The 12,760-nt window shown below is 42.8% G+C and overlaps 2 protein-coding genes across 5 annotated transcripts in view; both read right to left on the reverse strand.

Moving 5' to 3' along the window:
* LOC135502033 (hemicentin-1-like) overlaps positions 1 to 2,653 on the reverse strand; it is a 61,507-nt gene extending 58,854 nt beyond the window's left edge. For all 4 annotated transcript variants that reach the window (XR_010449726.1, XM_064794483.1, XM_064794482.1 and 1 more), the window contains exon 1: positions 2,122 to 2,653. Coding sequence is in view for 3 of the 4 variants with exons in the window: in XM_064794483.1 (XP_064650553.1) it covers positions 2,122 to 2,143 (22 nt within the window). In the remaining variant the exon portion in view is untranslated. The remainder of the gene's footprint in view (positions 1 to 2,121) is intronic.
* A 6,854-nt stretch (positions 2,654 to 9,507) lies between these two features.
* On the reverse strand, positions 9,508 to 12,153 carry LOC135502398 (eukaryotic translation initiation factor 3 subunit F-like). Its single transcript, XM_064795204.1, has 6 exons — positions 12,037 to 12,153; positions 11,236 to 11,386; positions 10,741 to 10,970; positions 10,329 to 10,465; positions 10,027 to 10,140; positions 9,508 to 9,726 (listed from the first exon to the last, which is right to left on the reverse strand). Exons 1-6 carry the CDS (start codon positions 12,143 to 12,145, stop codon positions 9,646 to 9,648), a joined length of 822 nt encoding a protein of 273 aa, XP_064651274.1. The 5' UTR covers positions 12,146 to 12,153; the 3' UTR covers positions 9,508 to 9,645.
* Between the last annotated feature and the right edge of the window lie 607 nt (positions 12,154 to 12,760).

The raw sequence follows: 12,760 nt of genomic DNA on the forward strand, positions 1-12,760 counted from the left end.
AGAAAGAATTCCCATTACTCTAACTATCTAAATTGATTCCAGAATCAACGATGCTGGCCCATAATAGGAGTTTCTGCCCAGCTCACGTGAAATGCTTGTACTTCACAGTACGTTGCATGCCTTTTGGTTTTTTTTCTGATAATTTAGTCATTGCATAATATTGCAAATGAGTCAAATGAGGCCTACTTCACGGTAAGGTCGAAGGTTCTGATAACTTACAAAAATATTGCATGTTGAAGATGACTACCTGAGATACTGTATACTGTATACTGCACAATATGAGTTTGCTCGCTGCAATTTTCTGAACTCAGGGAATTGCATTTTGAACATGAATAAAAGAGAGACAGTATTTCTTTGTGGTTAAAATGCGAGAAACTCAAAGGGAATAATGCATAAGAGACGTTTTGCTGCTGCTTTCACGGAACCAAGACGCTGGTGTGCCCTATAGATTGTTCTTTGGGTCGTCTCTGGAGGGGAGAGACGCCCGTGAAGTCCTGTTGAGTGCGTCCGTATGATATGGTATAATGGTATACTGTTATCATCAAAAATAGATCAGAGTAGCTCGCAAGTGAGAAGACACAAAAAGGTAACCTTTGTACACCACTATTATTATGCTGTCATTGGTTATACATGTATTTTTTAATCCCAGTATTCGATAGTGTGTCAAGAGGTTACGAATGTCTGCTTTAGAGTCATCCGCCCATAGGCCTTTAAAAATCACATCTTTACTTATAGCAAGAGTGCAGTGTTGAATATCGAAAGTTATGAAGTATGAAGACGCGGTTATAATGAACTCAGTGGACCAATGTTTTTAATGGAATCAGATAATAATGTTATCATCAAAAATAGATCAGAGTAGGTCGAAAGTGGGAAGACACAAAAAGCTCACCTTTATACACAACTATTATTATGCTGTCATTGGTTATATATGTTTTTATTAATCGCCGAATTCGGAATATCTATACATCGATAGTGTGTCAAGAGGTTACGAATATCTGCTTTAGAGTCATCCGCCCATAGGCGTTTAAAAATCACATCTTTACAGATAGCAAGAATGCAGTGTTGATTATCGAAACTTATGAAGTATGAAGACGAGTTATAATGAACTCAGTGGACCAATTTTTTTAATGGACATCAGATAATTTATTTGAATTCACATAACGTCATAAAGAGTGATATTTCATAAGATAGGCCGACAGGTGTAAAACTTAGAGAAACCTTATTCAAAGGTGTTCAATATATATAGATTTACAAAACGAAGCAAACTTTCATTTCAAAGTGAAAAGCGACTGAGACGCTGTCAGGCTGATATTGAAGTCTGATTTCAGTGGAATAAGATTATCTATTGGAAGTTAAAAGAGTATAAAACGGTTGCATTGAGCCAGATCGGAGAGTATAGCGCATAGTGTCAGTCGCAAGATCATTGGCTGGACACCAAACCCGTTTTGAGTCCATTGATAGAATGTTTCCTCGCACACTTTACAGAAACCGCTCAAAGTAACCTCGCCACAGGCGACATGAGCTAATCCCGCAGGTATGCTCTCTCCGACAAGACCGACTCGGAAAAGATGCCGCATTCTTCAGATGCCGCCGGCTGATTCTTAAGGAATCACGTATACTACACGAGTCTCATCCATCATTAAATCCGATACACGGGAGTATTTACCGTAGTTTAATTCATTAGAAACACTTATTTCTTCTTCTGTGAGAAGTAGTGCAATGTTCTTTGACGCACGGAGATCGTGAGGCACTTCAACTAGAGTTAGGACGGTGCCAGGAAGTCAGAGCCGAGATTTCAAGATTCCGTGCTATAGATATTTAACATTCTTTGACTCTAAATCCAGCCGCACGCCAGGAATAGATTCCACGCCTCTGAGCGCAAACTCCATGGAGAAGGTCGAAGCCGGTTACGATGGCACAAAACGACATGTACGTTTGGACACCATCCATATAGGAGAGGTTCCGTCCATATTGGCGGAGAACCGGATGGATGCGGGACAGTCGACCATATACCGCCCCTCCCAAACCGGCTCAAGGCAGTGGAACAGAAAGACGCGGATAATCTGTATCAAATCATCTACTCTTTAAAAGCACTCTAAAAAAGTATTGTAAAAAGCTTACCATCACTGCTGTACATTTCCATTATTATCCGTTAATCCGTTTATTAGTCTAACGAGATAATCCTAGTCGACGTAAAGCAAGATAATCACCATTCCATCAGCACAGAACCGCACAAATCCTAGCCATCCATAAAAAATTAGGAATCCAGAATCGACAGTAAAAATATCCTCCAGGACCAAACGCAATATAAGTTTGGGAGTTGATTGCGAGATGGATTCGTATTCTGTTACTTTTGCTTATGACTTGCTGATCCGTTATATAATAAAGATACACTGAAATTGACACAGCGCCCGTCGATCACTTTTAATTGCAAGTTGTCTGTCTTTGCGTCAATATAAAAGTAACTTCCTTGGCCTCGAAAACTATTCCATGTTATGAAAATGTAAATTATTTCATGCCAAGACGACGTTTTATTTCTACATCAATAAAAAAGCCATTATGATGTGATTTATGACAAGTGTCACTAGTTCCACGGTCCGTTAGCGCAGAGCAACAGAGTCACACGCGGTTCAACCAGCAACAAGCGTGCGTCGCCAAGAACATCTGGATAGCAGCTTTTAGCCGCTCATCGGTGATTAACCAATCATATGCCGCGATGGCGCCATGTGACATCTTTCGTTTCGTTTTGTGTTTCGTGTTTGGTTTACTGTTTAATTGATGACAGTCGTCCATTAATTCCCTACAAACCATGGAAAATTATATCTTTGATATACATTGTATATACACGTAGTTCTTTAAAGGGGGCCTGATAGGTAGAACGACCTGGGGAACGCAGGAACGAGATCTGGGACTTCTTTGGGTTGGCAGACTATATGTCCTCGCACTATTATGCATTGCCTATATTTTGCGAGTTCCTGCAATTGATTAGGATTATATTTTTACATTTGCATACCATATGATTCACTGACCATATACATTCACTATCCATGCCATAAAATGCTCCTCTCAAAATTTCCTGTGTAGAAATTGAGGAAACATTGAAATTTGGGTGTGCCACACTATTATGCATGGTAAGGTAATGATATCAAATAATCTTATTAAAGGTGTTTCAATGGCAATTACCTGACAGAAACCAACTACAAGAGCAAGAGAAAGAGCTAGATGCAGTACATCCGTCATTTTGTCTGATCCTATTGATTGATATAACCACCTTTCTTACTAATTACAGAGATCAGCCTATCATCCATTCCAGAAGTGACTTTTTCTATCTCAGCTGACGAAAAGCTCTTCGCTGCTTCTTGAAGATCCTTCCAGAGAGTCTCTTTCGATGAATATTGCCTGCCATTTGCATATAACCTTCTTTTCAGTGGCGACCAGAAGTTTTCTATCGGATTGAGGTCTGGTGAGGACGCAGGCCAGTCCATCAAAGTGCCGTCTTTGAACCCCTGAGCAGCTAGCCAGCCCACCGAGTACTTGGACGCGTGTGACGGTGCATTATCTTGCATGAACATCAGCTTTTTTCTGGTTGCAGCAGGTTGTCGCTTGATACATGGAAGAAAATGCCGATTGAGAAATTCACAATAATTCTGCGAATTCATCTTCACACCATCATCGACCTTGAAGGGTCCAATCAAGCGATCCTTTTGAAGAGCAGCCCATATCATGATGCCTCCTCCTCCTTGCTGGCGTTTGAACCTCACCGGGGCAGCTTCACCTTCCATCAGCCAGCCTCTGGCCCAGCTATCAGGTCCATCAAGGGTTGCGCGCATCTCGTCGGACCAGATCACCTTGCTAAAATCCTGTTTCAGGTACTTTTTACACCACTCAATGCGTTTTTCCTTGTGTCTCTTGTTCAGAGGGCGCCTCGTTTTCACTTTCACCACTTTTCCGAAGATCCTGAGGGCACGACACCTTGTTGACCTTGAAACATGTGGCAGTCTAGCCGCTTGAAATATTTGAGTGCTTGTACTAATTGGCTTTCTGGACATTTCTCTCTTCACAGCTGCCAAGTCACCACCAGACAACACCCTCCTGGATGGTTTATTGACTCTTGTTCGGACATGTTGGCTGTCATTCACGAACTTTTTCACTGCCCTATGGTCACGATGAATAATCTTGGAAATTTCGAGTGAAGAGCATCCTTCCGCCAAACACTTGACAATTTTCGCCTTCTCTGTACTGTCTAGGTCCCTTTTCCTACCCATAGTGAGGCCTAGACTTAGTAAATGGCCAGTATACACTGCCAAATGTCCCTGAGCCCTTACTTGCATAATAGTGGGGGCACATCCATTATACAATCTTTCCTCAATTTCTATTGTGGTTATTATCCAAGGAGCATTTTATGGCATGAATAATGAATGTATATGGTCAATGAATCATATGGTATGCATTGTTAAAATATAATCCCAATCAATTGCAGGAATTCGCAAAATATAGGCAATGCATAATAGTGTGACACGCAGTGTAGAGCCGATAGGACACACATGAAGAGCAGCATAGCAAAAAGACTTATGTCATGAAATTAATCCATAGGAATTATAGGTGGCTTGCCTTGCAGCCCTTCATCATAGTCTTCGCTTTGTGAACTGACTATCTGTCCCACTTGGCTCCTACTAAGAGTCTTCCTTTAACATGGGCAGGTTTGGCAATCATTCCGGAGAGCTACGAATGACCTGACATTGTTTGTAATGATTTTACCGACGACACACGTCGCAAACTAAGGACTTGTTTTCGTACTTCGACCATCAACTGTTATTGATCGGAGTTATGAGGTTTGCGAAAGCTGTCTAATATGTTCGACTTACGAACCTGTAATATTCTTGTTCTCTAACTGTGTCACATCTCTTCAAAATGCATCCCCGTGTTCAATCAGTGTCGCTGAGCTGCGCCCGCGGTGTTTTTTCCTTGAACATGAATGCGTAATTAAAATGGGTTGTAGCATAATATCCTAAAGTTAAACTTTATGAATCAAGGCTACGTCAACTGGAAGTACCATAAGTAAGTTATTAAATTAACCCTTTCTAGACATGGATGTTACTTTCACAAATATCGGTAAGATCTCACACCGCTGCTCCGCCCCCAGTAAAAACGGCCCCATATACGACAACGTCTACAGTTTACAGAAGACTGCATCTCACCGATACAGAACGACTGAACGTCAACTGTGATACAACGGCCGAGACAGTAAGCCAACGATAATCCACTCACAAACAGCTAATCCATTTGTTATCACGTGGTCACGTGGTCACGTGGTCAGTGGCTGCCGCCATCTTATACTTCCCTTGACGGCTAGTAAGTTACTCTCTTCAAAGAGACGCAGGTCGATGATTTGTGCTGCCGGAGCAAGCTCTTGGCTTTTGAATTCAATATCATATTTAGGAATCTTTGCCCCTTGTTCCCAGTTCCATCAAGGTCATTTTCCCACAAGGTCGCTACACTCGCCCCCCCCCCCCCCCCGAAGTAGTTTGGTCATCAACATTACCCACTGGTGCGACGTCTTCTCGTGAAACATGTACTTCTTTTCGCCAATTCCGCGCTGGCGGGTGATACTCGCTGGGCTCGAGCTCAGCCCCTATTGTTATTTGGCCGTCAAAATGTCGGCTGATGTGATAGGGATCTTTTTATGTTTAAGCTTCAAACAAACCACCGCCTAGCGGGGAAATCGAACAACTGAATGACCGCTGAGACCGTAAGTAGTTTGCCGCGACGGCGACAGCATGCAAGCGGGAAATTTCCTTTGTGGAATTAGGCCTTCGCAGTGTACATTGCGACGTTCAGGAAACGATGCGAAGTCACCATACTTGCATCTTTTGTGCAGAGAAAACCAGTGAGAAATCACATTATCACTTTATGCGTTTATAATAGGGCGCCAACGGAGGAGAATTCTCGACTACCATGATATCATTTGCACATGCGCAGTTGAAGATTGCGTGATGATCATGACAATAAAACAACGCGCATGATTTCAGAACCTCTTATACCCAAGGGCAATCATAGCCAACAACAATGTTATTACGAGAGAAATACGGGGTGAAAATAGAGATAGACAAAAGGAATTGCCTTATTTTGCTTGCTAATGTCTTTTAGGTTCCCACGCACCTCTCATAACATTGTCAGACATCAGCATATTAGCTCGATTAGCTAACCCTTCATTACAAGCATGTTTTGCCTGGAGTCGAGCATCGAAGCCTTCATGACTCGACAACAAGCTGGCGGAGACACCATTCGATAACCAGCTGGCAGGGGTAATATTCGTCGGCCGTCACTATTTCACTCTGTGGGATGACATTCTTCAGCCGGAAAACCTGTAGTGAAGATGCAGGAGGCCACAGTCCCATCGCTTTTCAATCGCTTTTTAGATTGAGTAAATTGGGGAGAAATTCACTTAAAAGAATGTCGCATCAGAAATTGAATTCGTTTTGTGGTGATAAGAAAGTTAACAAGGTTCGTAAGGTTTATTTGATTATTTGACGAAAATGAGACGAAATTTGCTTAAGTCGCGGTGTCGCAGTGGACTCAACCTCTAGTCCGATCGAAGGTGTTTTAATTGACCTAATTCAGCGAGTGAGAGCTTTCCTACTTCAGTTGCGGCCACGAGAAAAATAGGCTTGGCCCAGCAGTTTTTTTTGGCGGGTATGCCTCCAAACTGAATTTAGACTAAGTTCCATCATAAAATTAACAATATTTACAAAACTCATCAAATAACCATCCGTAATAGATTACTCATGATATTCTTATGGACATTAGTAAACTATTTGTTCTAACTTAAATTGGTTGGAGAATGTCGAAGAAATGCTCCCTCGGGGCCTCAGGGGAAGTAGGCCCATCCGAATATGTTTGTTTTTCACAGGAGCGAGAAATGTCCGCCAGTTATGGTATTTGTGAATCATTTATCACCTTTGTAAGAAAATAACTTCGTGAGAAACGATATTTGTCCAGATGTTATGAGAGTCTTGGGGCTATGTGTCACGTGGTACTCGTGTTTACACAATGGTAACAACGTCCCGCGACGTATTTCTAGGCCCATTTGAGGAAAAACCACCATAAGATGCTAACACTTGACCTCCGTACTGGCAACCTCCTCTGATTCAGAAATTGACAAAGAGTCCAACCCTGCATGGAGATGTACAGTTCCAACTTGGTCACTGACTTGGCTGGAGAATCCATTGGATGGGCCCTGGAAGCCTCCACCTCTTTCGGCCCTGAAAACATCAGTCAAGCTCTGAGTGACCTAGAGACCTGTGTCTGACTGCCCTGGAGACATCCATCAGCTGGTTTTCTAGTAGAAGTCTCATTGCCTTCGTCTCTACCTGAGCCAGAGACAAATCTTAGAATTGCCTGCCCTGAAGACAAACCACCAATCTGCAATCTCGTCAGGTATGGTGGCAGGATCTATTCTACAGACCAAAGACTTTACAGACCTCGTTATTTGGCTCTCACTTTTTTGTGAAGTTTATCATCAACGCTTTAGATATTCATCAAAATTACAAGTTGTCATTCGGTAAAAGTAGCCTAAAAATGGACTTTGAAAGCAAGCAAAATTTTGCAAAATTTTCAGACAGAGTACGCCTAGTAAAGGGTTATGGACTTGGTACACTATGTAGCAACACTGCCATGGTGCGCTATGAAGGGGGAGGGCACATCCAGAAGAGACATGGGGCACCACGTAGAACCTGATACAATTGGGGACAAGGCGCACCAAGTAGCGAAAAGGAACATCCATTAGAGGGAAGGGCCAGGCCGGTCTACTGTCTCATTGGCAAAAGCCATTTCTGAAGAACATGGTTCTCCCCAGCAGATAAACAACATAGAGCCACGGTAAATCCATATGTGTCATATCTTTACAAGTCTTCGTAACTGTCAGGTACCGCCATCTATACTAAGAAATTGGAACTAGGCATTTGCGTAAAATGAAAAATATCGCCCGTTTTTAGGGCGGGGGACGATTTACAGCTGGAACCCCTGAACCAGCTCCCGCAGATCCGTCATTCATTGAGTCAAAGCAAATATGAACCTGGTTTAATCATGCGGTTTATCTTAGTTATACTATACCTATCAAGTTGTTTATATACCCGTCAGTTTCTTGCTGCATTGTTCCCATCGGGACGTCTTGTATACGTTTCATGTAGTACTGCTGGTCCACGGCAGGGGAGCGAGGGAGGAATAGCTTCTCCGTCTTTCAAAGAAGGTAGGAGACAAGAGAAAGTCATAACAAGACTGAGTCGGCCTTGGCAGCTTCGCCGTATTGCCGGCACAGTGTGCATATTGAGATAGTCACAACCAGACTAAATCCATCGGTCATTGCAGCTCCACCGTCTTGCCGACACGGTAAGAGATCATGCGAGACAGTCAGAACCACAAGCCGAATGGGACCTGGCTGCACTGCCGTCTTGCCCACACGATGTGAGAGCCGATGTGACTGCATCACCAACATCACCGTATCGCGACTATACTCATAGGGAGAGAGGTCACATCCAAATCAGGCCGAACACGCCGAGAAGAGGCATGACACCATCTAGAGACTTGGCGTAGATATGGAACAACCTGCGTGGCGAGAAGGCACATCAGGAGGAGACATGTAACACCCTGTAGATGCACACCTTGTACAGAAACATGGTGCACTGGTGTCTGGGGATGGCTCATCGAGAAGAGAAAGAGCACATCCGCTAGAGACAAGGCACATCCAGCAGAGACGATACACCATGTCGACAGGAAGTACATCTGAACGAGACATAGTGCAACCCTGCAGCGCCATATCACACCCTGGATAGACATGACACATCCAGTAGAGACATATCACGCCCAGCAGAGATGGCACATCGAACAGAGACATAGTACACTCTGTAGCTACATATCACACTGCATTGACAAGGCACATCGAGTAGAAACATGGCACACCCTGCAGCATATGGCACACCCACCAATAGTATAATATTAGAAACACGGCACATCATTCGTCACTGTCAGGTACCGCCATCTAAGCTAAGAAATTGGAATGGAAGACAATGGTCACAACCAGTCTAGGACTATCACACCGACTTGATGTGTCCCTCTGAACGATGGAAGACAATGGTCACAACCAGTCTAGGACATCACACAGACTTGATGTGTCCCTCTGAACGAGGGAAGACAATGGTCACAACCAGTTGGGACATCACATCGACTTGATGTCTCCGCCTGAACGATGGAAGACGATAGTCACAACCAGTTTTGGTCATCAAACGGACAGAGCTTCAGTCTCCATCAGGGAGGACAATAGTCACAACCAGATATGGCATTAGACCAACAACATGTTGTTTTAGTCTCAACCAGGGAAAACTGGTGTGACTTTACCCCAAGCCCCCAACAACACCTACCATTGACCAGCAGGCTGTCCTGTTGATAGAAGTTCAACAAGTTGCCTTCAAAACTGTCCATGTTTCTCCAAAATACTCAGAAAATAATGTGTTCGATATATTTTCCATTTATTATTTCTCATCAAGTCAAGACAGCAATGGCTTTATATAGAATTTACACGTTGAATAGAAAATGTCCAAAAACTTCTCTTAACAAGAAATTCTGATGAAAACGAGGTCCTGCTTCTCATTAACTTCCAAGGCTTAGTTTCTCATTTATTGCTAGTTGGGTTCGGGTCAGGTTGGAAAGATACACTACCATCAGTAAGTCCTGAAATAGTAAGGAAGGAAATGAATTAGACGAGGGAAGCGGCTAAAGTGAACACAAAATGCAAGGATCAGTTGAGGTTCATGCGGGCATTCTTTCATGACTCAACAAAAGTTTGTGAGCTATACATGAATATCTGCAAGGGGTCGACACTTGGAAGGGTGGCCAGCAATGTAAGGTAGGGTGACCCCATAGAAACCCTTTACAAGATTCTAGACCAAGGTAAGATGGTAAGCTGCCAAGGTAGGGTGGGATGCCCTGACAGATGGCCTTGTGGAAAACACTGGAGGTAGGCTTACTAACCTTCAGGTTCGAGTTCAACATCTCTTCGAAATCTTCTCTGTTAATCTGCGGGACGCTGTTGATCATTTCCATGAGCTCACGACCCACATTGCTGTCTGCCTGCACTTTACCACTCTGTAATGTTGAAGCAATGAAAAGTTAGTACACAGTGAGACAATGACTACAGTTACACAGACCATATCGGTCTTGTTGAATTTCAGGACACAACTTGGAGGTCAGGATGGGAACACTTTAATCCATGTTTGTCTCCAGAATGATTCTATAATTGCAGTACTCTTAATAGTCTAACACTTTACACCTACCAGCACGTCATCAACATATTTCAAGACGAGGTCCAACTTTTGTTGAAGTTTAGCACATGCACCAGCCACTTGCTGAAGATCTGTGGACAAGTTGGTGATCCTCTTAGGGTTGTGTTTACCGTGCTGGAGCCACTCCACTGGACAAAGAAAACAACATATCAGAGCATTTATCAAGAAATCATCACAACCACACTTCAGCCTTGACTTCTTTCTATCAAGTTTGAATATTAAAAGCCAACAGAGTTATGAAAGGCATTATTCCCAAACTTTCCGCTGCCAAGACACAGTAGTTAGCAGTTGCCATCATCAAATTGCACATCATTAAATATCATCTTCCTACATGGTTTTGATTATCCAACCACAAGCATATAGCGATTCCTGCTGTTGATCAAGGTACATGCCGTGTACTTACACCCAACCTTCTCTGGCTCATACGTCGTGATTTCTAAAGGAATTGGTGTAAACATTGTTCCGACTGTTTTACCAGGGACACCCATCTTTGTGCTGACGTAAGTCTTCATCCCCATCTTGGCACCTTTCAACGACGTGTCTAACGTCATCAGGACAGGGTTCTTGGTTTCTCGCGAGTAGTACTCGTGGATGAGAACAGAGTGCTCTGTTACTTCACAACTTGTTGAGTACCTGAAATAGGAGAAGATGGAATTCAAGTGTTCTCCACCAGGCCATTTGTCAGGGCGGCCTACCGTGACAGCTCACCACCCTACCTCCTACTCTATTGGGCCACACTGACATCCCCCCCCCCCAAGACAGCCTGGTGGATTTCTGGCACCTCCAGGTTCAATTTGATGCCCGAACAGGCTTTGTTTAGTAGTTTGAAAGCCCCGTATACTAAAATTTGACGGAAACTGCATCCAAATATTCCAGTTTCTCGACATTTTATACTCACCATCCCACAATGACCTCCGATGGGTTAACCTTCTTATGAAGTTCAAACATGTTGCGGGCAAACTCGATATCAATGGCGACTTCATCCTCAGATTCATTATGCGGCACCGTGAAACAGTTGGTCACCTCGACAGAACCTTTATCGAGGACACCTGAAGAAGACAGAAAACATTCATATGTCAGATGCTACCTCATTTTTGTTCATAGGCCCCTTGACAGATATGCCGGTACCACCTAGGGTTGGACCAACAAACCGTCTTAACAATAGATCTTCATGGTAAAAGACACCAGACAATAACTCATGTTTTAACCATATGCCTAGCAACAGTTCAAATTTACCTGTTTTAGACTCTGAATAAGGAGAAAAATGATCACAAAAAGTTGAGAATATTTGGTCACTTGGCTCATGGCACATCAGATCATGTGAACAAATGTTCTCAACATTTTGTGATTTTTTGCCGTTTTACATCAATATCATCATCAAGTCTAAAACAGATAATTTTGTTAACAAACCCTTCCTTCAATCCTTGGATTGGAGTATTACAAAACGTCATTTGGATGGACCCTTTGAAACTCATGACTGGTCAGCATCCAAATGAACTTTGTCGATGATGTACACGACTGTGTAGGTGTACATTGTAGAATATGCACGACAGTAGTCTAGAATATGTACACGGTCACTGTACATTTTGTACACATTATGAGATTACTGACATATGGAAAACATGCCGGTTTTCACACATGAATTCTCGAAGAACTACAGGAGAATCGATTCGTATTTCTGGTATTTTCCGAAGAGTACCTAACAAAGTCCCGATGACTCGCTTAGCATCTTCATTTCGGCGCTCGAATGAGTCTACAATACTGAATAAAACAAGGGGATGAATCCGGCAAATCAGGTTGGACGCCATGCTGTCTATTTGACTGTGACGTAGTGGTCGGAATCGCTCGAGCTGATTCGTCAATATATAAAAAATATTTTTTGAAAATTGACCAAAACAAATTTGTCCAATATTCGAGACATAATTCCTCATCATTTCATCAACTATCGTATGTGATTATATAAAGTTTTTCTTTTTGCCTTGCAGTCGTGATTTATTTTCTCCGCAGTAAAAATTTCGCGGTCATCCTAAACAGCTTCAACCAGCGCCCACCAGCGTCCGCAAGGTTTAGTCATCAAAAGTCAGGTATAATAATCAAATTAAAATTTAGTAGCCATAAACGTAATAAGTACACCATGAAACATATTTCCTGAAAATTTCATGATATTTGGCTCCTAGATCCTGTTGTATTGGGAAGCCCTTCTCCTCCAGGTCAAATCCAACATGGCCGCTGACAAGGTCGTGGACGCTGGTACATTTTAGACAACAACTCGCTAATCTAGCACACAAATGTCATGAAACGATCAGAAAATTTGAAAAATGTTCTGCTTATTTCGTTAATGACCATTAGATGTTATTTTGATGACTTTAAATATGCTTTTAAACCTGGTGGACGCTGGTGGACGCTCTTTAGTATGACCCATA

This window comes from Lineus longissimus, chromosome 18 (genome assembly GCF_910592395.1).
Source record: "Lineus longissimus chromosome 18, tnLinLong1.2, whole genome shotgun sequence".
NCBI lineage: Eukaryota > Metazoa > Nemertea > Pilidiophora > Heteronemertea > Lineidae > Lineus > Lineus longissimus.

Coding starts and splice junctions, on each gene's coding strand:
- LOC135502398 (XM_064795204.1), bottom strand. CDS start 12,145: ATGGCGTCCAACCTGATTTGCCGGATTCATCCCCTTGTTTTATTCAGT. Junction 10,466..10,740: donor TGAGCCAGAGAAGGTTGGGT/GTAAGTACACGG, acceptor TTCTTTGTCCAG/TGGAGTGGCTCCAGCACGGT. Junction 9,727..10,026: donor TGTTGAACTCGAACCTGAAG/GTTAGTAAGCCT, acceptor TTACTATTTCAG/GACTTACTGATGGTAGTGTA.